General features: G+C 42.8%; 1 protein-coding gene across 3 annotated transcripts in view; it reads left to right on the forward strand.

Annotated features, from left to right (window-relative positions):
* The window catches only part of APOOL (apolipoprotein O like), a 176,867-nt gene extending 157,907 nt beyond the window's left edge, over positions 1-18,960 (forward strand). For 2 of the 3 annotated variants that reach the window (XM_031944605.1, XM_031944604.1), the window contains exon 9: positions 15,493-18,881. In XM_031944605.1, the coding sequence (XP_031800465.1) occupies positions 15,493-18,809 (3,317 nt within the window). In that variant the 3' untranslated portion in view covers positions 18,810-18,881. Of the gene's footprint in view, positions 1-6,204; positions 6,378-15,492 lie in introns of those variants that run through there. The other variant, XM_031944606.1, reaches the window with a different exon arrangement.
* The last annotated feature ends 7,229 nt before the right edge of the window (positions 18,961-26,189 follow it).

Consider the following 26,189-nt stretch of genomic DNA (forward strand, 5'->3'; position numbering starts at 1 on the left):
CCCTGTGCTAGTCCATAGTTTGGCGGTACACATGCCTTGGTGAACCCAATCAAATCCCAGATTATCCATTGGTATACTTAGGTCCATCCCTTAGGCTACCCAGGTTTCTCATTTGTCAAGGGCTGTGGAGATAGGGGCCATCACTCTTTCCTCAGAACCTACTCCTTTCCATCTCACTTCCTTCTCACTTTGAGAGATTGGCAGTGGGGGGAACTGATTGGGGCCCCCTCGTCTTCCCCCGGGCCTGCCTGACCCACCCCTTTCCTGGGTTTGGTTTTGCTTTCACCCCCCATAGCTCCTGGGACCCGTTTTCCCTGCCAGCTGGCCCAGCAAGGGCAGGCCTTGGGCACTGGGGGAGGAGGAAGAGATAGAGAAGCCAGAGTCAGAGGGAACCTGTAAGGGAGGGGGGGGGGGGGGGCGTGTTGAGTAGGGGAGGAGATGGAGAGGGATGCAGGGAGAGAGGGGGAGGGGCAATGGAAGGGGGTTGGGTAGAACTGTCAGAGAAGAGGAGGAGGGCGGGGCTAACAGTTCTGGAGGCTAGAACCCTGCAGTAGCCCCGCCTCAACGTAAGCCCTCCCAGTGTTCTCTCCTTGCCTGCAGTCACAAAGACCGTCGCTAGGAGACGCTGTTTGTGTAGCTTGCCCCCAACAGAGCCAGGGGCAGAACTGTTGGGTTCTGGCAGGGACAAAGGAGACCCGCAGCTCCCTCCAGGGCCGCCTTTCCCCAAGAGCCATTTCCAAGGTAATTTGGGAGCCCCCCTCAGGAACCAAAGAGGGAGGCCAACAGGTTGAACATAGGCATGCAGACTATGTCCCTACAGCTTGCGCCTTTGCAATTCCCTTCCACTGGGGGCTTTTCCGGTCTAGTTTTCTTCCGCCCCAATGTTGGTACAAAGGGGAAGGTGCACTTTAAAGGCCTTACAAGTTCTAGGAGTTTGGGGGTTATGGGTCAGAGGCCAGGGGTCCAAATCCCAGCCCAGTCTCTCCTGTGCTCTTGATTAGAGGCCTGGTGCTTTTCAGGGCCTCATTTCCCTCATGTGCCCAATAAAGGGATGACCCCAATGGCTTCTGAGCCCTTCCAAACTTTGCTACTCTACAGGTTAGTGATATAGGGGCCTCAGGTTCCAGTCACATTCCAGTTCCTCCAATGGTATCATGAGGTATGTCCCTTAACCTACCTAGGTTTCCTCCTCTTTCAGATCAGAATGTTGCCCTAGAGGACAGTTTTTGTGGTCTGTTGTTCTGTAGTACAGAGACCAGTGGCCCACATCCCTGCCCTGCCTCCTGCTATACTGTTGAATAAGTGCTTTTTAGGCCATACTTACCTCTTTAATACACTAAAAGGGATAACCTGATGGCTTCTGAGGCCTTTTCTACCCCTGATAGTCTACAGGTTGGCGGTTTATGGGCCTCAGGTTCAAATATGAATTCTTCCAATGGTTTTGTTAGGTACAACCCTTCTACTACCTAGGGCTCCTCCTCTGTCACATCAGGACAGTTTTTGTAGAATTTGTTGTTCTGTAGAAGAGAGGACCTTGGTCTAAATCCCAGCCCTGCCTCCTGCTGTGTTCTTAACTAAGTAACTGGCACTTTTCAGGGCCTCTTTTCCCTCGTGTACCACATAAGAGATAATCCCATTGGCTTCTGAGGGTCTTCCCACCTATGCTAGTCTACAGGTTGGTGGTATTATGTACTGAAGTTCAAATCTGTTTTTCCAAAAGTATCATTACATAGGTCCCTTAGCTTGCCTAGGTTCTCTCCTTTGTCAATTCAGTAGGTTGACCTAGAGGAGAGATAATAATAATTCTCTGCTTTTGTAGTGCAGAGCCCAAGGGTCCAAATTCCAGCCCAGGCCTCCTGCTGTGCATTTGGTGAAAGTAACTGGCCCTTTTCAGGGCCATATTTCCCAGTTTTATACAATGAGGATAACCCGAATGGCTTCTAAGGGCCTTCCAACCTCTGGTAGTCTACACTTTCGTAGTTCATGGGCTTCAGGTCCAAATCTCAGTTTATCCAGTAATATCATTTGGATCATCCCTTAGGCTACCTAGGTTTCCTCCTTTGTGAAGGGCAGTGGGGCTAAGGGATATCACTGTTTCCTCTGAACCTGCTCCCTTCTATCTCACTTTCTTCTCACTTTGAGAGATTGGCAGTGGGGGGAACTGATTGGGTCCCTCCTCGTCTTCCCCTGGGCCTGACCAGTGCCTTTACTGGGTTTGATTTTGCTTTCACCCACCATAATGTCTGGGACCCGTTTTCCCTGCCAGCTGGCCGAGCAAGGGCAGGCTTTTGGATAACAGAGGAGGAGGAAGAGATGGAGAAGTCGGAGTCAGAGGGAACTGTGGTGGGGGGTCATTTTGGTATGGAGGAGAGGGAGAAATGGAGAGAGAAAGTGGAGGTCTAGAGGGAGGGTGGGGGAGAACTGCCTGAGGTGGGCGGGGCTAACAGTTCTGGAGGATAGATACTACAGTAGCCCCGCCTCAACCTAACCCCTCCCTTGATACATCACTGCCTGCAGTCACAAAGACTGTCGCTAGGAGACGCTGTTTAACTTGCCCCCAACAGAGTCAAGGTCAGAAAGATTTGGTTCTGGGAGAGAGAAGGGAGTCTGGCAGCTCCCTCCCGGTCTGTGGCTTCTACAGAGCTATTGTCAAGGTAATGGGGGCCCCCTCAGGAACCTTACAGGGAGGCCTGACAGCTGTATACACTTGCAGTCTATGTCCCTTTTGCTTGCGCCTTGGCACTTATACTTTGCTCCTCTTGTTTTTTGTTATTGTGTTGGTCCAAATCTTATTAAAGGCATTAGAAGTTCTAGGAGTTTGGGGGGGGGGGTGGTTCAGAGTCAGGATATCCAAATCCTAGCCAAATTCCCTGCTGTTCTCTTTACAAAGTGTCTGGCACTTTTCAGGACCACATTTCCCTGTGGTATCCCATAAAAGGAATAACCCCAATGGTTCCTCAGGACCTTCCCACCTCTGCTACTCTATAGTCCAGGGGCTTCAGGTCCAAATCCAGTTTTTCCATTGGTATCCCTAGATCCGTTCCTTAGGCTACCTAGTTTTCCTTCTTTCTCAAGGGCAGTGGAGCTAGGGGACATCACTGTTTCCTCTGAACCTGCTCCCTTCCATCTCACTTCCTTCTCACTTTGAGAGATTGGCAGTAGGGGCAACTGATCGGGTCCCTCCTTGTCTTCCCCCGGGCCTGCCTGACCCACCCCTTTCCCGGGTTTCATTTTGCTTTCACCCACAATAGCATCTGGGACCCGTTTTCCCTGCCAGCTGGCTGAGGAAAGGCAGGCTTTAGGGTACCCAGGGGGAGGCGGAAGAGAGATGGAGAAACCTGAGTGAGAAGGAACTTTGTGTAAGGGGCGGCATCAATATAGGAAGAAAGAAATGGAAAGATAAAGGGAGGTCCTGGGTCCCAAGGGGGGGTGGGGGGGAGGGGGGGGGAAGGACAACTGTCGAAGTAGAGGAGGAGGGCGGGGCTAACAGTTCTGGAGGCTAGAACCCTGTAGTAGCCCCTCTTAACATAACCCCTCCCTTGTTATATCACTGCCTGCAGTCACAAAGGCCGTCGCTAGGAGACGCTGTTTGTGTAGCTTGCTCCCAACAGAGCCAGGGGCAGAAGGGTTTGGTTCTTGCAGGGAGAAGGGAGGCTCGCAGTTCCCTTCCTGTCTGCCTTTCCCCAAAGCCATTTTCGAGGTAATTTGGGGGGACCCTGTCAGCTGACAAGTTGAACACACGTAGACTATGTCCCTTCAGTTTGTGCCTTTACATTCCCTTCCACAGAGCACTTTTTCCCTCTAGTTTTCCTCAGCCCCCGTGTTGGTACAAAGGGTAAGGTGCATCTTAAAGGCCTTACAATTTCTAGGAGTTTGGGAGGCTGTGGTTCAGAGGCCAGGGGTCCAGATCCCAGCCAAATCCCCTGCTGTGCTCTTTAGGAAGTGACTGGCATTTTTCAGGACCCCATTTCTCTATATAATAAAAGGGTTAACCCATATGGCTTCTAAGGGCCTTCTAACCTCTGCTAGTCTACAGATTGATGGTACAGAAACCTCAGATTGAAATCACAGTACTTTCCATGGTATCTTGAGGTACGTCCCATAGGTTACCTAGGTTTCCTCTGTCATATCAGGAGGTTGGTGTAGAGGACAGTTTTTGTAGTCTGTAGTTCTTTTAAACCAAGGCTGGGGAGCCTAAATCCCAGCACTTATTTCCTGTGCTCTTCAGTAAGAAAACTTTGCATTTCAGGGACTCTTTTTCCACCTTGTTTCCCATGGAAGTGATATGGGTTCTTCGGACCTTCAACCACTTGTAGACTACAGGCTGGTGGTGCATAGGACTGGCGTTCCAAGTCCCTGTTTTTCAAATGGTATCATTAGATCTGTCCCTTAGTCTACCTAGGTTTCCTCCTCTTTCAAATCAGAAGGTTGGCCAAGAGAATAGATTTACAAAGACCAATGGCCCCAATTCATGCCCAGTCTTTTGCTGTACTGTTGAATAACTATCTGGTGCTTTTTAGGGCTATATTTACCTTTTTACATACTAAGGGATAACCCAGTGGCTTCTGAGGGCCTTCCTACCCCTTCCTGTCTACAGGTTGTTGGCACAGGGGAGTGGGGTTCAAATCTGAATTCTTCCAATGGTTTCACTTAGGTACATCCCTTAGGTTTACCTATTCTGTCAAATAAGGAGGTTAGTGTAGAGCATAGTTTTGTAGTCTGTAGTTCTTTAATATAGAAGCTGGGGGTCCAAATCCCTGCACAGCCTCCTACTGTGCTCTTTGGTAAGCAACTGGCTCTTTACAGGGCCTTTTTTTGACTTATTTCCCATAAAAGGAATAACCCTGATAAGGTTTCTTTGGACCTTAGACCACTGTTAGTCTAAAGGCTGATGGTATAGAGAACAGGCTTTCAAGTCAGTTCTTCAAATAGTGTCATTAGATCTGTCCCTTAGGCTTCCTTGGTTTCTTCCACTATCAAATCACAAGGTTGGCCAAGAGGACCAATTTTGTAGTCTGTAGTTCTGTAATACGGAGGCTGGGAGTCCAAATTGCAGGCCATCCTGTTCCTGTACTCTTAATTAAGTAACTGCTGTTTTCAGGGGTTCATTTCCGTTTTGTTCCCATAAAAGGGATAACCCTTTGGTTTCTATGCTCCTTTCAACCTCTGCCAGTCTATAGATTGCTATTATACAGGCCTTGGATTGAAATCCCAGTACTTCCACTGGTATCAATAGGCACATCCCCTGGGTTACCCAGTTTTCCTCCTTTCAAATAGGGAGATTCAGCTATAGTTCCGTTTTTGTAGGCTAGTTTTGTGGGAGAGGCCGGGGGTGCAAGTCCTAATCCACTCTCTTTTGCTATGCTTTTGATTAAAAATTTACTGATTTTTTTAGGGCCTTATTTCCCTTCTCTACCCAATAAAAGGGATAACCTTGAGAATTTCTGAGGGACTTTCCACCTCTGCTAATCTGTAGGTTTATAGTATAGGGAACTGCAGTTCAAATCCTAGTTTGTCCCATGGTATCATTAGGTTCCTCCCTTAAACTATCTAAAGGACAGCTTTTATGCTTTGTAGTTCTGTATTAAAGAGGCCCTGGGTTGAAAGCTCAGCCGAATATCCTGCTGTGCTATTGAATAAGGAAACTGCTGCTTTTAGGGACCTCATTTTCCTTTTTTACCCTATAAAAATGACAATCCCGATTGCTTATGAGGACCTTCCCACCTCAGCTAGTCAAGGCCTTCAGGTACAAATCCTAGTTCTTCCAGTGTTGATATTAGATCCGTGCTTTAGGCTATCTAGGTTTCTTCCTTTGTGAAGGACAGTGGGACTAGGGACCATCAGTGTTTCCTCTGAAATTCCTCACTTATTTCTCATTTTGAGAGATTGGCATTGGGGGCAACTGATTGGGGCCTCCTCCTCTTCCCTTGGGCCTGCCTGACCCACCCCTTTTTAAGGTTTTGCTTTCACCCACCATAGAGATGCGCTTTTTGGGTAACCAAGAGGAGAGGAGTGGGAGGAGGAAGAAGAGAGATGGAGAAGCCAGAGTGAGAGGGAATTGTTGATGGGAAAGCCTTTGGATAGGAAGGGAAAAGAAGAAATGGAGAAAGGGAGGTCTGGAGCCCGAGAACTGCCAGAGTAGTGGAAGTGGGCGGGGCTAACAGTTCTGGAGGCTAGAACCCTGCAGTAGCCCCGCCTCAACGTAACCCCTCCCCGCGTTCTCTCCTTGCCTGCAGTCACAAAGGCCGTCGCTAGGAGACGCTGTTTGTGTAGCTTGCCCCCAGCAGCTCCAGGGGCAGAACTGTTGAGTTCTGGGAGGGAGAAAGGAGGCGCACAGCTCCGTCAGGTTTCACCGCTTCTACAGAGCCATTGTCAAGGTAATTTGGGGGGCACCCACTGAGGATCCCGACAGGGAGGCCTGACAGATTATACATACTCGCAGACTATGTCCCCTCAGCTTGTACCTTTGAATTCCCTGCCACTTGGGGCTTTCCCCCTGTAGTTTCCCTCAGCCCCAGTGTTGGTCCAAAGTCCTAGGTTCTCCTTACAGGACTTACAAGTTCTAGGATTTTGAGGGGTATAGTTCAGAGTTAGGGTGTCCAAATCCCAGCCAAGTCCCTTGCTGGGCTTTTTAGAAAGTAACTGGAGCTTTTCAGGATCTCATTTCCTGCTGTATGTACCACATGAAAGGGATAACCCCCCCCCCCCCATGGTTCCTCAGGACCCTCCCATCTCTGCTAATCTACAGTTTCGTAGTCCACAGGTTTCAGGTCCAAATTCAGTTTATCCACTGGTATCCCTAGATCCGTTCCTTAGGCTACCTAGTTTTCCTTCTTAAGGGCAGTGGGGCTAGGGGACATCACTGTTTCCTCTGAACCTGCTCCTTTCCATCTCACTTCCTTCTCACTTTGAGAGATTGGCAGTGGGGGAAACTGATCGGGTCATCCCTCGTTTTCCCCCGGGCCTGCCTGACCCACCCCTTTCCTGGGTTTGGTTTTGCTTTCACCCCCCATAGCGCCTGGGACCCGTTTTCCCTGCCAGCTGGCCCAGCAAGGGCAGGCCTTGGGCACCAGGGGAAGAGGAAGAGATGGAGAAGCCAGAGTCAGAGGGAACCTGTAAGGGAGGGGAGCGTGTTGAGTAAGGGAGGAGATGGAGAGGGATGCAGGGAGAGAGGGGGAGGGGCAATGGAAGGGGGTGGGGTAGAACTGCCTGAGTAGAGGAGGAGGGCGGGGCTAACAGTTCTGGAGGCTAGAACCCTGCAGTAGCCCCGCCTCAACGTAAGCCCTCCCAGCGTTCTCTCCTTGCCTGCAATCACAAAGGCCGTCGCTAGGAGACGCTGTTGGTTTAGCTTGCCCCCATCAGAGCCAGGGGCAGAACTGTTGGGTTCTGAGAGGGGGAAGGGAGCCACCTAGCTCCCTCTGGCTCCGCAATTCCCAGAGAGCCATTGTCGAGGTAATTTGGGGGACTCCCCTCGGGAAGCCAACAGGGCACCCCACAAGTTGTACAGTAGATGCATTCTTTGTCCCTTCAGCTTGGGTCTTTGCACTCCTTTCCTTTGGGGGAATTTCCTCATCATTCCCAGTGTTGATCTAAAGGTCCTAGGTTCCCCTTAAAGGCCTTAAAATTTCTAGGAGTTTTGGAGGCTTAGGTTCAGAAGCCGTGAGTCCAAATCCCAGCCCACTGTCTGCTTATGCTCTTGAGTATTTGGAGCTTTTTCAAGACCTTATTTACCTCTTGAACCCCCATGAAAAGGAATAACCCCTTGGCTTCTGAGAAGCTTCCCACCTGTGCCAATCTATGTATTGGTACTATGAGGGCCTCATATTCAAATCTCAGTTCTTCTAGTGGTATCATTGGCTTCATCCCTTAGGGTACCTAGGTTTCCTCATTTGTCAAATCAGGAGGTTTGCCTAGAGGAGAGATTTCATAGTGTGTAGTTCACTACTATAGAATCCAGAGGGTCCAAATCCTAGCCCAGCCTCCTCCTGTGTTCTTAATAACTGGTGCTTTTTAAGAACCTTCTTCTCTCTTGTACCCAATCAGAGGCATATCCCAGCTAGCTTCTAAGGGCCTTTCCACCTATGCCAGTCTATGTATTGGTGGTATAAGGGCCTCATGTTCAAATCCCAGTTCTTCCAGTGGTATCATTTGTACGTCCCATGGGCTGTTTCCTCCCCTGTCAAATCAGGAAGTTGGCCTAGAAGATGGTTTTCAGTCTTTTGTTCTGTAGTACAGACAGGGGTAGAAATCCCAGCCCACCCTCCTGACTAACTGGCGCTTTTCAGGACCTCATTTCCCTCTTGTACACAAGAAAACAGATAACCTTGATGGCTTCCGAGGCCCTTCCCACATCTGTTAGTCTACAGTTTGTGGTACAGGGGACTTGGGTGCAAATCCCATTTCTTGCAAAGGTATTGTTTGGTATGTCCTTTAGGTTTTCTAGGTTTCCCCCTCTGTCAAATCAACATTTGCGCTTGGAAGAGTTTTTGTATTCTGTATTTTTGTAGTACAGAGGCTGGGGATTTAAATCCCAACCCAGCTACTTACTGGGTGACCTTAGGTAAACCTCTCTTTGAACTCTGTAAAGTCTCCTTTGTAAAATTGGGACTGGTGGGGGTGGAAGAGAAGAGGTGCTAAAAGCCTTCTACAGGCCCTCTCTGCTCTAATAACCTGAGATGACTTTCCATTGATACATAACTTTCCTAGGTGTCTTTGTAAATTAAGTATTAGTCTGGATTCCTTTGTAGATCCTGCTAGTGTGTGATTCTCATGTACAGGAGACATAATTTCAGATCTGAGTTCTACTTAATGCCTTGTTTGAACTTGAGTAAATTACCAAACCTTAGTGTAACCCCTTTGTAAAATGGGTGATTGGGGCATGTAGCAAGGGTGGCACAGATGATTTCCAAGAAACCTTCCCAGATCTATTAATTTATGATTCAGTGATATAGAATTTGGATTAAATCTTTGCTCTGTCATTCTCTACTTGACTTTGGGTAAATCATATAACCTCTCATAACAGGATTAGTTTCCTCTTCTAGAACAGGATCAGGTTGCTTCTACACAATTTCTACATCCCTTCGTTTTTTCATCCTAGGATTCTGTGAAAAAAAAATTGTGTAGTCCCACAGGTGGTGTTACGAACCAGTACTGCCGCTACTGTACCTTAAAACAAAAATTCATATAGGTCTGTCAATTTGGTGAAAGGCTGAAACTGGCACGCAGCTGGCTTTTCAGGATAGTACATCAGTAAGGGGGTGTTTGGGGCATTTTGCTTTCTAGCAGATCTTTAAGATCTCATAAATATGATCTTTAAGAATAGTTGGAGGACCTCAAGAAGACTCATGGTCCTTGGTACCTCTTGGGAGCTTTGGGGAATACATTAGCCTCATTTGAGCAGGTTTTCAATTTCTTCCTGGCCTGTAATCAGAATCAAATCAAAGACAGTTTCTATAAGTACTAACTTATAGCCCTTGAAATGATACTGCATTATTCTAACCACCTATTTTATAGTATTTATTTATATAGTATATATTTATTATACTTAGTTTATATATTAATATATTTAATATAAGTATTTATATTTATCCCAAATGTATTTTTACCCTATCCATGTGAATTTAAATGTACTCTAGTAGAAGTGCACATTCATTCTTACAAGTACTTATTCAGGCAACTGGTCCTGATTTTAGAAACACTATGAAGACAGAAACATCATCTTCTCTGTTTTATGTACATGCTCCCACCTTCACCCAGCCATGTCATATGTTGAAGCTGTTCAGTAACTGCAATGTTGTTTCATGATGAGATAAATGCTCTTTAGATTTAAAGAAAAAAAGATACCATTCTTGGCCACAAGATGGTGGCATTATTATGTGTTAGCTACTCAAATCCCCTACTCATAAAAAAAAAAAAAAAAAAAAAAAAACCTAGAGTCTACTATGAAGTGACTTATATATTCTCAGTTCTCTGGGCCCTAAAGCTGAAAACTAAAGTTGAGTCTATTCTGAAATTACTATATATATATATAGTCTAGTTACTGATGGAAAGTCTACTAAATCTAGCTTCCATTTCAAAGGAAATATTTCATTTCTTACATACATCCTTTCTCTAAAGTGCTATCTATTCATAAGATTGTCTTGTTAAAAATATTTCAGTCTCAGATCTCATGCATGCAAAACTGAGGATATGAAATACCCTTCAATCTGGAGAATGTTGTAGGAAATAGAAGAAAATAAGCCTATTTTCATATAACCATGCTAAATTATTGTATCTCCTGATTTTTTTTTTATTTCTGATTTTTGACACTGAATTTTGTTTTTAATATTCTGGATGGAGAAGTATCACATTGACATTTTGTCATAGAGCTCCAGAATTTAGCAGAACCCAATTCGGGAGAAGCTCGTATGAGAAAATGTTTGGTTTGATTTTTAAATCTTATTCCTTCTCAGTCTCATTTTCCACAGTACTTATCATAATTAAAGATAAGATTTTTGTGTAAAATAGATGGCTATTGAATATAAACCAAGAACATATTCTGCTAAAAACTATTGCTTCAAAAGTTTGTTATTCCTCTTCTTGCAGCTCTATCAGAGATTTAGCCACCACCAGGTAGGTACCACTTGTATGGGGCTGTTTGCTAAGGGGCTGAAGAGGTGGCCTGGGCCTAAACAGATGAAATCACAGCTCCTTGTGATACTGAAACGTGGCTCCCAATACTGCTGACTTCAAGCCTGGAGCTACTGGGCAGCAGAATCTGGTATCTTGAATTGTGATTTGAATTTGATTCCATTAAGTGAATACCATCATCATGAAAACCAGACAGCTCTAACCCCAGCTTTAAAAAATCAAGTACCTTTTTTTTGGTAAAAAAATGAGCTAGGGTGGTGAGACCAAGGTCTGTGGGATGATCTTCCATATTTACCCTGTATATATATCTTATATGTATGTTAATAGTTTGCATGATGTTCCCCTCCCTGCCCCCATTGGACTGTGAGCTGCTTAGAGAGGGACCTTGTTTTTGCCCTTCTTTATATCATCCTAAGCTTAGCCTAGTGCCCACCACATAGTAAATATTTCATAAAGACTGACTGACTGACTGACCCACTTGACACTACTGAAAGAAACCCAACTTTTGAGTAAGTTGTATATAGATACTTAGGAAAAACTCTCTCAACATACGTTTCTGCAAATACCTAGTGAGGAATGTAGGCCGAACCTTTCCTTCTGTGTTAAAAATGTCAATTGCAACCTAATTCGACACTTTTTCTTAAGATCCAAGGAAATTGACAGGAAGCTGTTCTCAAAAGGGTCTTGGAGACCACTGATGATGATTTTGGCCGTTTTACTTTAATTTTTAATCACTTAAGCCAAATGTTTTTGCTCCTTACAAACTTTTCCTTTAACTCAACTAGATCCCTAACTGCAGCCATCCCAGGATCATTATAGAGAATTGATTATACATGTAATCCATCAGCAACAAACCAGTTTCCCTTCCTCTACTTAAATTTGAACTGACTATATTATATGAGAGGGCACTGTGTTAAGCCCTAGAGATACAAAGAAAAAAATGTTAACAATCTCTGTGCTCCAGGAACTTAACCTGTTACTGAGAAAAGCTGTATCCATAAAGATTGCACAAAGCAAACAGTAGTATAGCTAAGAGAGGAAAGCATATAAGGAAGTGCTTGTTGAAGGCAATCGGGGATGCCCAGAAGTTAGAATAAAGGCATCAGTTCCAGGAATGAGGAACAGCCCAGGCAAAGGTATTCAGAATCTGGAATATGGCATGTCACTTCACAAACCTTTAGTGCCTGGCAGGTATTGCCACAAGTGATAAGCAGAGAAACCTATCCTCAAAGAGCTCACATTCTAACGGGGGAAACAATGGGCACATACATAGGAATATACAAAACAGTAACCTTGGTGGGGGAGGCATCAGGTTCTGGTAGAACCAGGAAACAGCCCCATTGTCAAAGCTAAGTCTTGAAGGAAACTTGGGATACTAAGAGGTAGGGGGGAGGTGCATTCCAAGGCTAGCTCATACAAGGGTATGGAGATGAGAAATGAAATATCTTCTGTGAGGGAGAATGGTAAGCCAATATTGCTGGATAAAGTATAGGGAGGGAGAAGCAAAGGGAAAGAAAACTAGAAAGGGAAGGGATCAGATTTTAGAGCTTTAAATGCCCAACAAGGCTGGTCATAAACATCATTAGCATTTGACTGGGGAAGGGGGTGTAACATGAGACTTACACTTTTGGTGGCTGTCTAGCAGCTTACACTTTTGGTGGCTGTCTAGCAGATGGTTTAGTGTGGGGCTGGACGTGGGCTGGCATCTATTTTGATGGTCCATGCCAGAAGTGATGTCCTGACCCAGCAGTGCGGGGGCCAGAGTGGGGGGGGGGGGAGAGTCCCATACCCAAAATGGCCTAAAGGCAAAAATTGCAAATTAGCATATGGTGATTGAACATGTGGATTAAGTACAAGTTAGGACTCAAGGATGATTTAAGATTAGATTCTAAATTTGGGTGACTAGAAGGGTGATGGTGGCCTCAACAGTTATAGAGGTGTTCAGAATTGTGGGTTTAAGAGGAAGATAACAAGGAACAGCATGTAGGCCATTTTGGTTGCAAAGGAGAGTGTATGAATACTAAGATGAAGTCAGCCTAGAATAATAGAATGGAGTGCTGACCCAAATTCACTTCTCTTGGATTCCCACTTCTGTGATTTTTCCACAGTGTAGCACTGTCTCTTTATCTTTTCTTAGTCAAAAAACATAATTATTCCTACTGCTCGTGTTTTTGAATAGAGTTGGAGAGGACCAGGAAGGCTGTCTAGTTTTACCCATTTTTGAATACACGTCTTCTGTAGAAAACCCATTAACTAGCTTCTGCTTGGAGATCTCCAATGAAATAGTATCCAGTGCCTCTGAAGGGACCTCGTTCCACTCTTAGTTCTAGTTCTTAGAAAGACTATATTTGCCGCTTTACAGTCTGACATCTGGGACCAAGCAGAAACTAGTCCCTTTCCATATGGTAGACCTTCATATTTTTGGAGTCAGCTGTCAAGTCTTCTCCAAACAAGAAAGATTTTGGATGATTTTGATGTCTTTTCAATATTTAAGTGACACCAAAATCATGAAGTAAACCAGAACAAATCTCCCTGGAGAGCCCTTGTCTTGTCCCAGAGAGAACACTGACTTTGGGATCAGATTCCAGCCCTGTTAAACCTGTCTGATCTTGGGCAAGTTATACAAGCTGGACCTCTGGACCTTAAGTTATCATTTAAGAAACGAAGGGGTTGGGCTAGGTGTTCAGTCTCATCCCTTCCAACTTGACCTTTGGGAGATAGACTTTAAGAGGCCAGATAATGAAGTGCTGTAGGAACAAATGTAAATAAGTACATTCAGAGAAAACCAATGTATTGTAAATTCAAAATGAGGGAAAATGCTCTTACCAAAATATGGCAGATAAGAATTGATTAATCCACAAATAGAATCTGAATCAGCAATATAGTTCTTCTAGCTTTGAAGTTATCTATCATCACATATGTATATTGGGAAATCTGAGTAATAGTGTACTATGACATAATCTTATAGCTGTCCTCAGGACAGCTAATAATGGGCAATATGCCCCACCTTCCCTAGTTGAGCTCTGATTGAAGTACCATATTCTGCTAGGTTGGCAAACAGAGGCTATTAAAGGTTTTTAAATATCAGGTATTTAATGGGGAAAGGGAAAGAGGAATGTTAGCACAATTGTGTTCAAGCACAGAACAAATTAAGGTAGTGAACATATGCTTCCTACATTCCCTAAAGACAGAACTATACCTTATGAGACTTCACAGATTTTTCGAGGTCAACTGAGCTAGTCTGAACAAGCTGTAGCTGAACCAGAGTTCCCCTCAAAAACTTCCTCAGCTAGTGGTCTATCAGCCTTTGCTTGAAGATCTCTGGGAATAGAAACCTGCTGCTTCTTGGACTGTCAAAGACACACTCCTGCTTAGCTCTGCAGTTCACTAAAACCACCTTTTTTCATAAGACTGCTGGCTTAGCTACTCTTCCCCATCTTGCACTTGTCCAGTTAGCTTTTATAGCTTAAAGGAAAGAAAGACTTTACATTGATCCAAGTTTCATCTATACTGATAATCAGTGATTTCTTCAAGCTTGTCAAAATTTGATTGCAGACTTTGTCATCCAGTGTATTAAGTATCCAAAATAACTGTTTTCTGCAAGTTTGGCACGCATCAATAGATCTTTAATTCAAATAATTGATAAAAAGTACTTAGCATTAAGTTCAAGGACAGATCTCTGGAGCACTCTTATTAGACATAGGCACTACCTTCCAAGTTCATATCAGAGCATTAATAATTGTTTATTATTTGGTTTTGGCGATCCATCCAGTTGGAAAAGAAAAAAGCAAAGAAAATAAGAATTGAACAGCTCCACACTTACCTCCATCAGGTTTCCTGGCCCTGGCCTTTTCTAAGTAGACTTGCCATTCTTTGATCTTTGTTTCTATAAATTATACTTTTAAAGTTATTATTCTTGCTTTTTCCTTGTCAGCCTCTGCTCATCTTGAGCTTTAGCAATCCTATACTTCAAGAATCTTGTCTTTTCCTGCTCTAAGGTTCATTCTGTTAGCTGCCCTTGCATCTTTAGTCCATGCCTTTTTGAACTCTTTAGTTGCTTGATGAGTTTCCTGAATAGTCTCATTGGCCTCTGTAGATAATGTCCTTTTTTTCTTATCAAAATAAGACCTTTTGGGATTTTTTAGTTTTTCATTCTTGAAAACTGTTCATCCCTCCTAAGTGACTTTCACTTCAATGTGTTGTTATGGGATGCTATCTACCTTTTCTCTGAATGCTTTGAAATATCTGTCCTTCCCAAATCTCAGGTGCTTAACGGGTTATTCCCGGCTTTCCTATCCTCTTATCAGAAATGGTTTCCATCCTGTCATCTCCACAACCAGCTCCTTTACATTGGACTTCTCTTGGGTCACAGATGCTAAATTCAGTCATTATCAAGTTCTGAACTCAAGAGTTATGACACCAACTACCATCAAATAACTGTCAGAATAACTTTTTTATGTGAATATATTCAGATAATTCTAAAGTCAAATGCCTTGCTATTATATTTTCTTGTGAAAATTATCTATGAATCACAAATATTTGGTCTAAAAAGGTGCAATAATGCAATAGTGCTTTATGGGCTAAATATCTTTGATATTTAACTGCTAACTCAGGTATCTTTTTTTACCTTTAATTTTCTTTTTTTTTTTAAATAACTTTTTATTACAGAACCCATGCCAGGGTAATTTTTTACAACATCCCTTGAACTCACTTCTGTTCCAATTTTTCCCCTCCCTCCCTCCACCCCTTCCCCCAGATGGCAAGCAGTTTACCTTTAATTTTCAAGCAGTTTTCCATTAGGGAGGTCATAGCTGGGTCTATCCATCTCAACTTACCTTTTTTTACCTCTTTAATTTTAAGCAGTTTTGCAATATGAAGATGCAAAGAGTTCATCGCTGGACAGATCTCCTGCTGTCACCACTTATGAGTCCCTAACAGAGAAGCCGCCGCCTCAGGTGGCCACTATGGAATCCGATAGTGGCGGTGTCACGCATCCTGTGCCAGTTCCAGGATCCCAACCGCCAGCGGAGAAGTCCAGGACATTCTCTTATCAGTTGCCTGATGTGGAAACACTCGGCAGCTGTGCTATTAACTGTAATAGTTGTCCTGCTTCTCTAGATTCAACTGTAACTGAAATGTCACCATCGTTAGAAAAGTCCTTATCGCTCCCATTACTGCGTATCACAGAATCAGCTAGTACCTATGCCACTCACACTGTTGGTCCAACTTCCGAATTCAGGTCATCACTGGATAAGCTGACATTACCACCTCAGCTGGACTCCATAGAAACAGATGGCAGCTGTCCTGCTCACCTTGCTACATCAGCTTATGTATCTGGACCATCAGTGAAGCCACAGACACCCTCTCATCAGTTGCCTGATGTGGAAACACTCAGCAGCTGTGCTATTAAGTGTCATAGTTGTCCTGCTTCTGTAGACCTGACTCCAGTAAGTGAGTCGTTATCCTCCCTAGAGAAGTCTACATTGCTACCGGCTCAACTGCCCATCACAGAAACAGCTAGAACCTATGCCACTCATCCTGCTGGGCCACCTCCTGGATTCAAGCCATCAGTGGAGAAGCTGACAAAGTTGCCGCCTCAGCTACCCCCCACAGAAACAGATAGCAGCTGTCCCACTCACCTTGCTACATCATCTTGTGAGTCATGGTCACCAATGGAGAAGACTAAGACTCCATTTTCATATCGCATGCCAACCATGGAGATCTATAACAGCCGCTTTGTTTCTCCCAGGCTTGATGCATCCCTTTCTAGACCCCAGGTACTGAAGGAGCTATTCCCATCTGAGATTTCCACTGTGGAATCACGTGACAGTTTTGCCACGAGCAATATCTGCCCTGCCTCTTCCTGTCTTGATAAACTTACAGGTGAGCCTCATCCAATGCTGAAGAACCTGAGGCCACCTCTTTCTCAATCACTCACCATAAAAAAATCTCGTCATCCTATCTGGATTAATCCTTCCTCTTTGGGCAGTCCTCCTTCTCTGGACTTTGCTATGGCCACCTCTGAACCTCAGCCACCATCGAGGAACCTGATGTCATCACTGTCTTCATTATCCACCGTGAGAAAACCTAGCAGTCATACCACCCAGAACATCAGCCCTGTTCCATCTGGCCTAGTCATGCCCACTTCTGAATCCCAGAGCTCACTAAAGAATGTGATACCACCATCTCCATTGTCCACCATTAGAGAAACTTGCAGCTTCACCCTCTGTCCCATCAGATCTGCCGCTGAATCCCAACCGTTGAACAACCTGGTTTCACCATCTACCAGAGAAACATTGAGTAGCCATGCCACTTGTAACATCAGTCCTTCCCCTCTGGGCCCAACCAACAACATCGGTACAAAAGAGCAGGAAGAAGGTAACCTCCGGGTTTTGAGTGGCCCTGTGGCAAGCCAGGAGTACCAAGCCCAGAACTCCTGGGGCAAAGAACCACCTCTCTGTTTCACGATTAAAGCCGACGCAGTGGGAGCAGTATTAGGACGAAGAGGATGCAAGATCAAGAAGCTGCAAGAATCCTCACCTTCTAAAATACAGGTCATCAGAGGAGAACGTGAGGCAGAAGTGAGGATCTATGGCAGCCAAGAGAACCAGAAATCGGCTAAATCAATAATAGAGGAAATAATGATGAAAACAGAGAGGTTTTTGAAGGAGGAAGCACAAGGGAGAGGCTACACCTTGAAAATGTGTCATGATGAAAAGGGCCCAGAAAGGAAGGTACCTGTGATTGATTGGGATGCAGTCAGACTGAGTCACCTCCAATATGTAAGAACCAAGTGGGAAGGCCTCCCTCCAATTAAGAAAGACTTCTATTTGGAATCTGCTAGGACCAAGTCAATGTCACAAGCAGAAGTAGATAAATGGCGAAAAGAAGAAAATAATATAATGTGTGAGGACTTAAAAAAAGATGAAAAACGAGATATTCCACACCCTGTTTGCAAATTTGAAGATGCATTTGAGTGTTATCCTGAAGTTTTGGATAACATGAAGAAAGTAGGTTTTACCAGACCTACACCAATTCAATCTCAGGCATGGCCAATAATATTAAAAGGAATCGACCTAATTGGCATTGCCCAGACAGGTACTGGGAAGACATTAGCATACCTGATGCCAGGTTTTATCCATCTTGATCTCCAGCCAGTAGCCCGGGAGAAAAGGGGTGGTCCTGGAATGTTAGTCCTCACACCGACAAGAGAATTAGCTATCCAAATTGAAAGTGAATGTAAAAAATACACGTATAAGGAGATGACAAGCATTTGCATTTATGGCAGCGGCGACAGAAGAAGTCAAATTGAGAGTGTTAGCAAAGGTGTGGATATTGTCATCGCCACCCCCGGCAGGCTCTGTGATCTGCAGTCGAATGATTTCATCACGCTTAACACTATAACCTACCTGGTTCTAGACGAGGCAGATAAGATGCTAGACATGGGTTTCGAGTCTCAAATCATGAAAATTTTATCAGATATACGGCCAGATAGACAGACGATAATGATCAGTGCGACCTGGCCTGATGCCGTTCGTCGTCTTTCTCGAAAGTATTTGAAAGATCCGATGATCGTGTATGTTGGTACCTTGGATTTGGCTGCAGTAAACACCGTGAAACAAAAAATAATCATAACTACGGAACAAGAGAAACGAGGCTTAGTCCATTCTTTTATTGATTCGATGAAACCCGAAGATAAAGTAATTATTTTTGTTGACAGAAAACTTATTGCTGATGATATATCCAGTGACCTGAGCATCCGGGGCATACCTGTGCAGTCACTACATGGTAGTAGAGAACAGAATGACCGGGAACAAGCATTAAATGAATTTAAAGAAGGGGTGGTGAAAATCTTAATAGCGACAGATCTGGCATCCCGTGGTCTTGATATACTGGATATCACTCATGTTTATAATTTCGATTTTCCTCAAAACATCGAAGTGTATATCCACAGGATTGGACGTACAGGACGAGCTGGAAAATCTGGAGAAGCAATTACCTTACTCACTAAAGACGATTGGAAAGTTGCTGAAGAGTTAATTAACATCTTACATCGGGCTAACCAAGAAGTCCCCCCAGAGCTTATATCAATGGCTAGACAATATCAACAACACAGGCATCGAAAGAGGGAGGAAAAAAAATTAGTCAGATATTATAAGGCAAGAAACACTAATAGTTAAGCTTTTAAAGCTTCTTGATGTTCATGTTAATAAAATCAAAACTATGAAAAAAAACCCAGTGAGTCTGACATCCTGTTTTGTCCTGGTAATCATAAAACCATAAGATTGTATGGGATTGGAGATGGGAGGATGTTTAAGTAAGGAAAGAAAAACAAATCTGTCCCTGGAAATTTCAGTGCTTCAGTGGACTGTCCTATGTGTGTGAAAGTGGAAAGGGACTGATCCTAGGAGTTCAGTATGAATTTTAGTTCATCTCCCTGTACTGAGTTGACCCTGTGGGAATGTTATTGAATTAACTTCAGTATTACATATTACATATTACATGTAACATAAGAAAGTAAAACCTAAAGCAAGGATTTCATGCTATCTATTAAATGCACACAGTTCTTCTGGGAATTGAAAAAAAAGAAAAGCTCTTTTTAAAAACTAGAGGAGCAGCTTGCTTGAATGGACAAGGAACTAAAAATCTTTTACACTTTAACAATCCATCTTCTAGACTACACTGATAATTAAAAGCCATGAAAACTTGCAGTAACAAAAATGCCCTCCTGTGGTGGTCCTTGAATCATTCCATTGAACATCTCATCAAATAGATCTATTATGCAGTGCCTTCTTTCTTAAAACATAATGGAACTCACTGCCAAATCAGGAAAATCCCTAACGCAAAGAACACCCAATCTACATTTGAAAAATGGCAGCCCTTGGACTTTAGAATAGTCCAGTTCATTCTTGGGTCATTCCAAAGAGCGCTAAGATTTGCTCAGACCAATTCTGGAATGGAACTGTAATATGAGGTCTGCCTCAGGTTATACCCCAAGATCAAGTTCAATTTGCGATTCCTTGGGCAATTCTAGAAAGGATCCAATTGGATATGAATTTCCCAGAAGATCTTAGAATCTATTCTCAGAGGAATCAGTGACAAAGATAATGCAAGGATTTGGACCAGCCTTTCTGGACTATCGCAGCTTTGGATCTGTTGCTGTGAAGCAGAATTCTCTGCTTCCTTTGATCCTCTATTTCTATTCAGGTCCTGATTCCTTTGAATATCTCTTATAAATGATATTCTGCCACCATCCCACTTCCCCCATTTGATTTTAGATCTTCATCACTTCCACCTAGATTGATTGCTGCCCATTAAGCCATATTGCATCCTATTGCCACACCAGTCTTTCTAATTAGTACAGCAAGTCCTTATTAGAAGACTTACAATGGACCAGGCGCTGTTGCGTAAGTATTGATGATGCAAAGGCAAAAGTAAAACACTTCCTGCCCTCAAGGAGTTTCCATTATAACGGAAAATGACAGATTCAGATGCAGATCATATATACAAAGTGAATACAGGGTAGTTTTGGAAGGACCAGCACTAGTACCTGGAGGGATCAGCAAAGGGTTCATGTAGACAGGGGCCTGTGGGGGGCAACTAGATGGTGGTGTAGTTGAATATCAGCCCTAGAGTCAGGAGGACCAGAGTTCAAATCCAGTCTCAGAAATTTAACACTTACTCACTGTGTGATTCCAGGCAAGTCACTTTACCCCAGTTTCCCAAAGTGGCTTATGGGCTAGATTTGGAAGGAAATCTAGGATTCCAAGATATGGAGATAGAGGGGAAGTATTCCAAACATTGCAAATGCAAAGATGTAGTGATAAGAGATGAAATGTCATGTGTAAAGAACGGCAAGTAAATCAATATGGCCAAACTGTAGAGTACACATGGAAGGGATACCAATAAGATCCAAAAAGTAAAAAGCAACCATATTATAAAGAACTTTAAGTACCGGGAGAAGTTTGTTTTTGATCCAAGAGGGAATAGGACTTGAGCAGAAGGGGGCCTACGTTTTAAGAAAATTACTTTGGTATATCTGTGAGGCATAAATTGGAATGGGGAAAAACTTGAGGCAGGGAGACCAATTAGAATACTATTACAATAGTCCAAATGAGAGATTATCAGGGCCTGAACTAGGATGATGGCTGTGTAAGTGCAGAGAAGTTAATATTATCGAAATGGGATGGAAAGACAGAAGTGACGAAATTTGGTAAATGATTGGATATGTGAATTGAATAAAAGTAAGGCACTGAGCATGACATTGAGATCAGGAACCTGGGTGACTGGAAGCATGGCAGTACCCTTAATAATGGGGAAGTTAAAAAAAGAGCAGTGTGTTTAGGGAGAAAAATTCCATTTTGAACATGTTGAGTTGGAGATGGCTACAGAACATCTAGATTTAAATGTTCAGTAAGTAGCTGGTGATGCAGGATTGGGGAGGGAGGACGAGGGGAGGAAGAAACCAAGGCTAAATATACAGATTTGGAAGTCATTTGTATAGAGATGATAATTAAACTCACAGAAGTCAGTGAGACCTCTAATTGAGACAATGTAGAAAGTAAAAAGGGTCCAGGGCACACAGACTTGGGGGGAAAAACAGCTGCTAATGAAGACGAAGCAAAGAAGACATCCAAAGCCATTGAACAAGTCAGAGGAGATCCAGAAGAGAACATCCAAGAGAAAAAGCTATTCAATGGCATTAACTCCTTCCTGGATCTAAAAATTGTTGCTTTACTTATCTAATTTAGTTTCCACTTGTGGTAGTCTGTATAACATACCTTGAAGCTGAAGTTAACAGTGGGCCTCCCATTCAGGATGGGGGACTTCTTGGAGACTGACTAGCACTATAATTACTATAAAGAGTGGTCTATCTGGGTGCGTTGCATTCATAAACATTTCTTTCTTGAGTGAGGAAGTGTGTGTGTCTCCAGATCCTGACATTGCTTTCCAGCACTGCTCTCTACCACAGAACTGAACATCTTGGGGTCCAAGAATGGCTGAACAAGTTGATGGGGTCTTAGGCCTTGGAAATCATTCCTCACTTGCTGTTATTAAGCACCCCATATCTCTGGTGAAGCTCAAAGTGGTAGTAGCTTTCCTTGCCAACTCCTTAAAGCCATTTGTCAGCAGAACCAAAGTAACATTTGTTCCCAACACAAACTTCTCTCCAACCAGACAGGTCCCCTACCATTCCACTAACACCATGTTCGTTCCTTATTTGCTCAGAACACTACCCACTCAAACTCCTCTCTAAATTCTACCTATTCTCTGAAACCCAGCTGAAGTCCCACTCCTTCCATCATTTTCATTTACACTACTCTAGTCCCCAGCTTCTTAAACTGTGGGTTGTGGTATGGGGTCTTGTAACTGAATGTGGGAGTATACTAGAGCTTTTGTTGATCTAAAATTTAACAAAAATCCTTCATAATGTCTCTCTCGCCTGTTGACCAAAATAGGAAGATATGCACTGGATAACAGAGTACAATTAGGGGGATTCTAAAGATGAATGGCCACACCTAAAGAGTCATAATAAATGGCTCTATGTCAGTTTAGGAAAGGGGTCTTAACCAGCGGTCCATTAACTTTTTTTTAATATTTGAAAATTGTAGTTTCAGACAATTGACTTCCTTTGTAATCCTTTATGTTTCGTTTTATGTAATTAAAAACATTGACCAAAGAAGTCCAGGACACACAAAAAAGGTTGAGAGCCTTTGACTTAGATTGTGGTAGAGGAGTGCCTGAGACATGTATACTTGGTCTGTGCTATTTCACATTTTTATTGATTCCAAGACAAGTAGATGGCACAAGGCTGGAAGTGATACCTAACAGAGGATAGAATTTATTGGTCCAAATCAAAGAAGATGATTTTTTTTTTGGCAAAACGATGGGGGTTAAATGATTTACCCTGGATCACATAGTTAGGAAGTGTTGGCGATCATATTTGAACTCGGGCAGGTCCTCTGGACTTCAGGGTCAGTGCTCTATCCACCTAACTGCCTCAGAAGATGAAATTTAATAAGGATAAAAATAATTTTTACCTGGGTTCACAAAATAAACTTCAAAAATGCATGATCAGGGAATGGGGCCCAGAAGTTCATATGAAAAAAATCTGCCTGTCTTAATGTACTATGAGTTCAATATAAGTATAATATGGAGGCCTCCAAAGCTAATGCAGAGTTAAAATACAGATCTAAGGAGGTGGCAGTCCCACTGTTGTGGTTTGATTCTGGGTACCATGTTTTAAGAAAGACATTGGTAAGACAGTTTCCAGAGGAGGATAATCAGTATGGTAAAGGGTCCCAAGAGCCTGCCATGTGAAAATCAGTTGAAAAAACTGGGAATTTTTCATCGTAAAAGTAAAGATTTAGAAGGGGAAACATGATAGCTACCTTCAAATCAGTTGAAAAAAACTGATGCGGCTGTTCCAATGTTGCTGGCTGCTAGGGGGATATCCAGTATTGAACCAAATAAATGATTTCTATTCTCCAGATTTCAGCACCTCTATAGGCAATATTATATTCCACTAATAAAACTTAAACTCTCTAGGCATGTGTACTTCTATTTTTGTATTGAGGCAGGATTATTTAATCCACAACCAAAACACTGAGAGAAAAAATAGAAATAACTTGACCGTGGATAGTAGAAGGTAGAATTATAAGGCAATGTTGAAGTTTGAAGGCGGGATGGGAGGAAGAGAGAGACAAAATGTTTGGTAAAGGTATGAAAACAGAAATGATTCCAATTTGGGTAGCAACGGCTGCTCTGTGGTATGCTAGAAAGAACACTAGATTTGGGAATCACCGAGTCTGACTACGGTCAAATCCTGGCTCCACTTGGGCAGAGCCTTGGACCTCAGTTTCCTCATGTATTGAAGAAGAGAGTTTGGCCCAGTATTCTCTAGGGTGATTTCCAGCTTTAAATCCTGTCATCTGACGACAAGAAAATGGGGGAAAAAGCCAAACATTAACTTTCAAAGATTAGCATGAGAATTTGAAAAGCAAAAAACAAGGATAGATCAGGATGAAAAAGAATGGGAAATGTTAATAAAAAAATAGATGACCTATCTTCTGAGGAAGGAGGTGGGTCTACAAGGGCAAAATGTTGCAAACATCATCCAATTTGGACATTTTATTTCTTTTTGCTCGGCTCTTTTTCTTTGTTGCAAGAGAATGTTCAATTCTGCCGGGGGAGGATGTGATAAGGCCAGAAATCATTGTAATATAAAATCAAGAGACTGATTTAACAGTACAAGTAGCCCTTAACTATCTCCATGTAGTAGATTTTCCATGCTGATTTAACAGTACAGGTAACCCTTAATGATCTATCTCCATGTAGATTTTCCATTTTGGATTAGGTTTTTCTTTACCTTTTTTGTGTTATAGATCTTCCCCTCCCCATCCCCTTGACAAAGCCCATGGACCCCTTTGCAGAGTCATGTCTTTATATGCATGAAATAAATAGAATTATAAAGAAAACCAGTTATATTAAATACAGTTTTCAGAATATTTTAAAGAAACAAGTTTGTGGATTTCAGGTTAAGAACCCCTCATAAGACAACTTTTTATCTCAGTCTGGCTTTCCTGACTCAGAATATTTACAGGCCACTTCCCCTGCCTTCACTAGATGGATGTGTCCAAAAAATGCAGATCATTTTGATAGCGGCCTGAGCTGGCATTTTGGCTTTTTCATTCCCTTGCCCCTTTCTGCCGATGGAAGTAAATAATCATGAATTTCAACAAACCACAGTGTATTGACACGGTTTGAGAAAGTATATGGAGGGAGGGGCCGTGTATAGTAAGAAATGTCTATGCCTCCCCGGCAAATCAGATCCAAAACACGTCAAAAGTAAAGTGTGGCAGAGTATTTTAGGGTCTGCTCCAAGTGGCTCTCAAATGGGTAGCTCAGTCTTGAATAGGACAAGGATAAACCAAGTCAGCAAGCTTGCTCACTCCCACACAAATCCTCTTTCATATTCTTTTTTTTCCCTCTACATTCTCTTTTGTTGCTCCTACCTTTACCTTTCTACTCCTTTTCTCCTCTTTTTTCTTTTCCGCTTCTGCTGTCAGTGGCATTCAGTCATATCAAGAAGTGTTGCTTAGATCCATCAGTGGTACTGAGGACAAAGGTGACTAATTGAACCAATCGTGGCCAGGGCTAAGCCAATTAGAGCTGCTGCTTAGGGTCATATAATATACTATTTGTAGGAACTGGAACTATGAGGAATAAACTAAGAAGCTAACCAGTAATTATTCCAAGGAAGTGCTTGTGGAGAACATTGAAAAAACCTCACCCTTTAATTGTCTAAGTGTGATTTCAGTATTCTCCAACGGTACTAAGTGGGGAAGATTCACTTCGGTCTTGTCCCCTGGATGCACGCCCTCAAAATGTTGGATGTTACCTCCCTCCTGCCTCAGATTTTGTTGGTCTCCTGCAGTTTTATGGCTGTTCGTTGTTCTCAGCGTAAGAACTTTTTTTTCATTACTCTCTGTTACCAGTGGGTAGTCAGGAAGTGTTAACAATTTTACTCTGAGAAAAGATTAAGGCAATGGTGGTTACAAAAATGAATACAGTAAGATTGGGGGTCTTTCCAATCGGGATTATTGTTGCTACAAATAGCAATAGCTTCCTGGAGTTGCAATTGTCAGGAGAAAAAGATCTTTATTTTTAAAAAGAAAGATTAAAAAAGTTTTCCTATGAAATGAACACCCTGTGTTGATGGCCAAATCAACAGAATATATAGCCTATCAGCAGAAATTAGCTACACTTTTACTTGTACCCATTGTATTCCGAGATTATTTTGGTTATTATTTCCTAATGATTTGTTTTTCAGATTCCAGATACAGGATGAAAATAAAGACCTTTTTTTTTTTTTAACTTGGGGGAGGAGTGTATGAACTGACAAAATGGAAACGGGTCTTAACAAAAAGAAAGCAGATGAGGCAATAAATTATCTCAAGCCATTTATCTATAAAATATCGCTAAGTATGGTGCTTTCTGTAAGAATTTGAATTTTGAAAGCAGCAGTTGTTCAAGTGTGATCCACAGCTGGTCTGGGTACATAGAGTGTTCTCAATAAATACTCACAAATTGAATGTTACTTAGAATATGGCAATGTTTTGACTGAGTTTCTAGAATGAATCAATGACACACTTATGATGTTTAATATAAAGTGGCTATGACCTCATTGGTGTCTCATGCAAAAACTCCACCACTTACCTGATTAATTAGCTCTGGTGCTGGTGGTTTGTAATGACTGGTGAAGGGAGGTGAACAATGAAGTCTTTCACTGGGCTAAAATGAGCCACACACCCAGCTTCGAGCCCCTCTGTTCTCAAGGACTGAACACTCCCTCAAAATACCATTGGTGGTGTCTATTAGCTTTTTGCTTTAAAAAAAAAACATTCTTAATCTAATGCAATCAGTATGTGTCATGTTCTACATTCAGAAAAAAGTGCTATATGAAGGGAAAAACTCTTCCCCTCATTTAGATGAAATATATTAAATCTGATTACCATCCTGTTCTCTTCTCTTCAACTGGCTTGGAGTAAGGGCATGTT

Source organism: Sarcophilus harrisii, chromosome X, assembly GCF_902635505.1.
Source record: "Sarcophilus harrisii chromosome X, mSarHar1.11, whole genome shotgun sequence".
Lineage (NCBI taxonomy): Eukaryota > Metazoa > Chordata > Mammalia > Dasyuromorphia > Dasyuridae > Sarcophilus > Sarcophilus harrisii.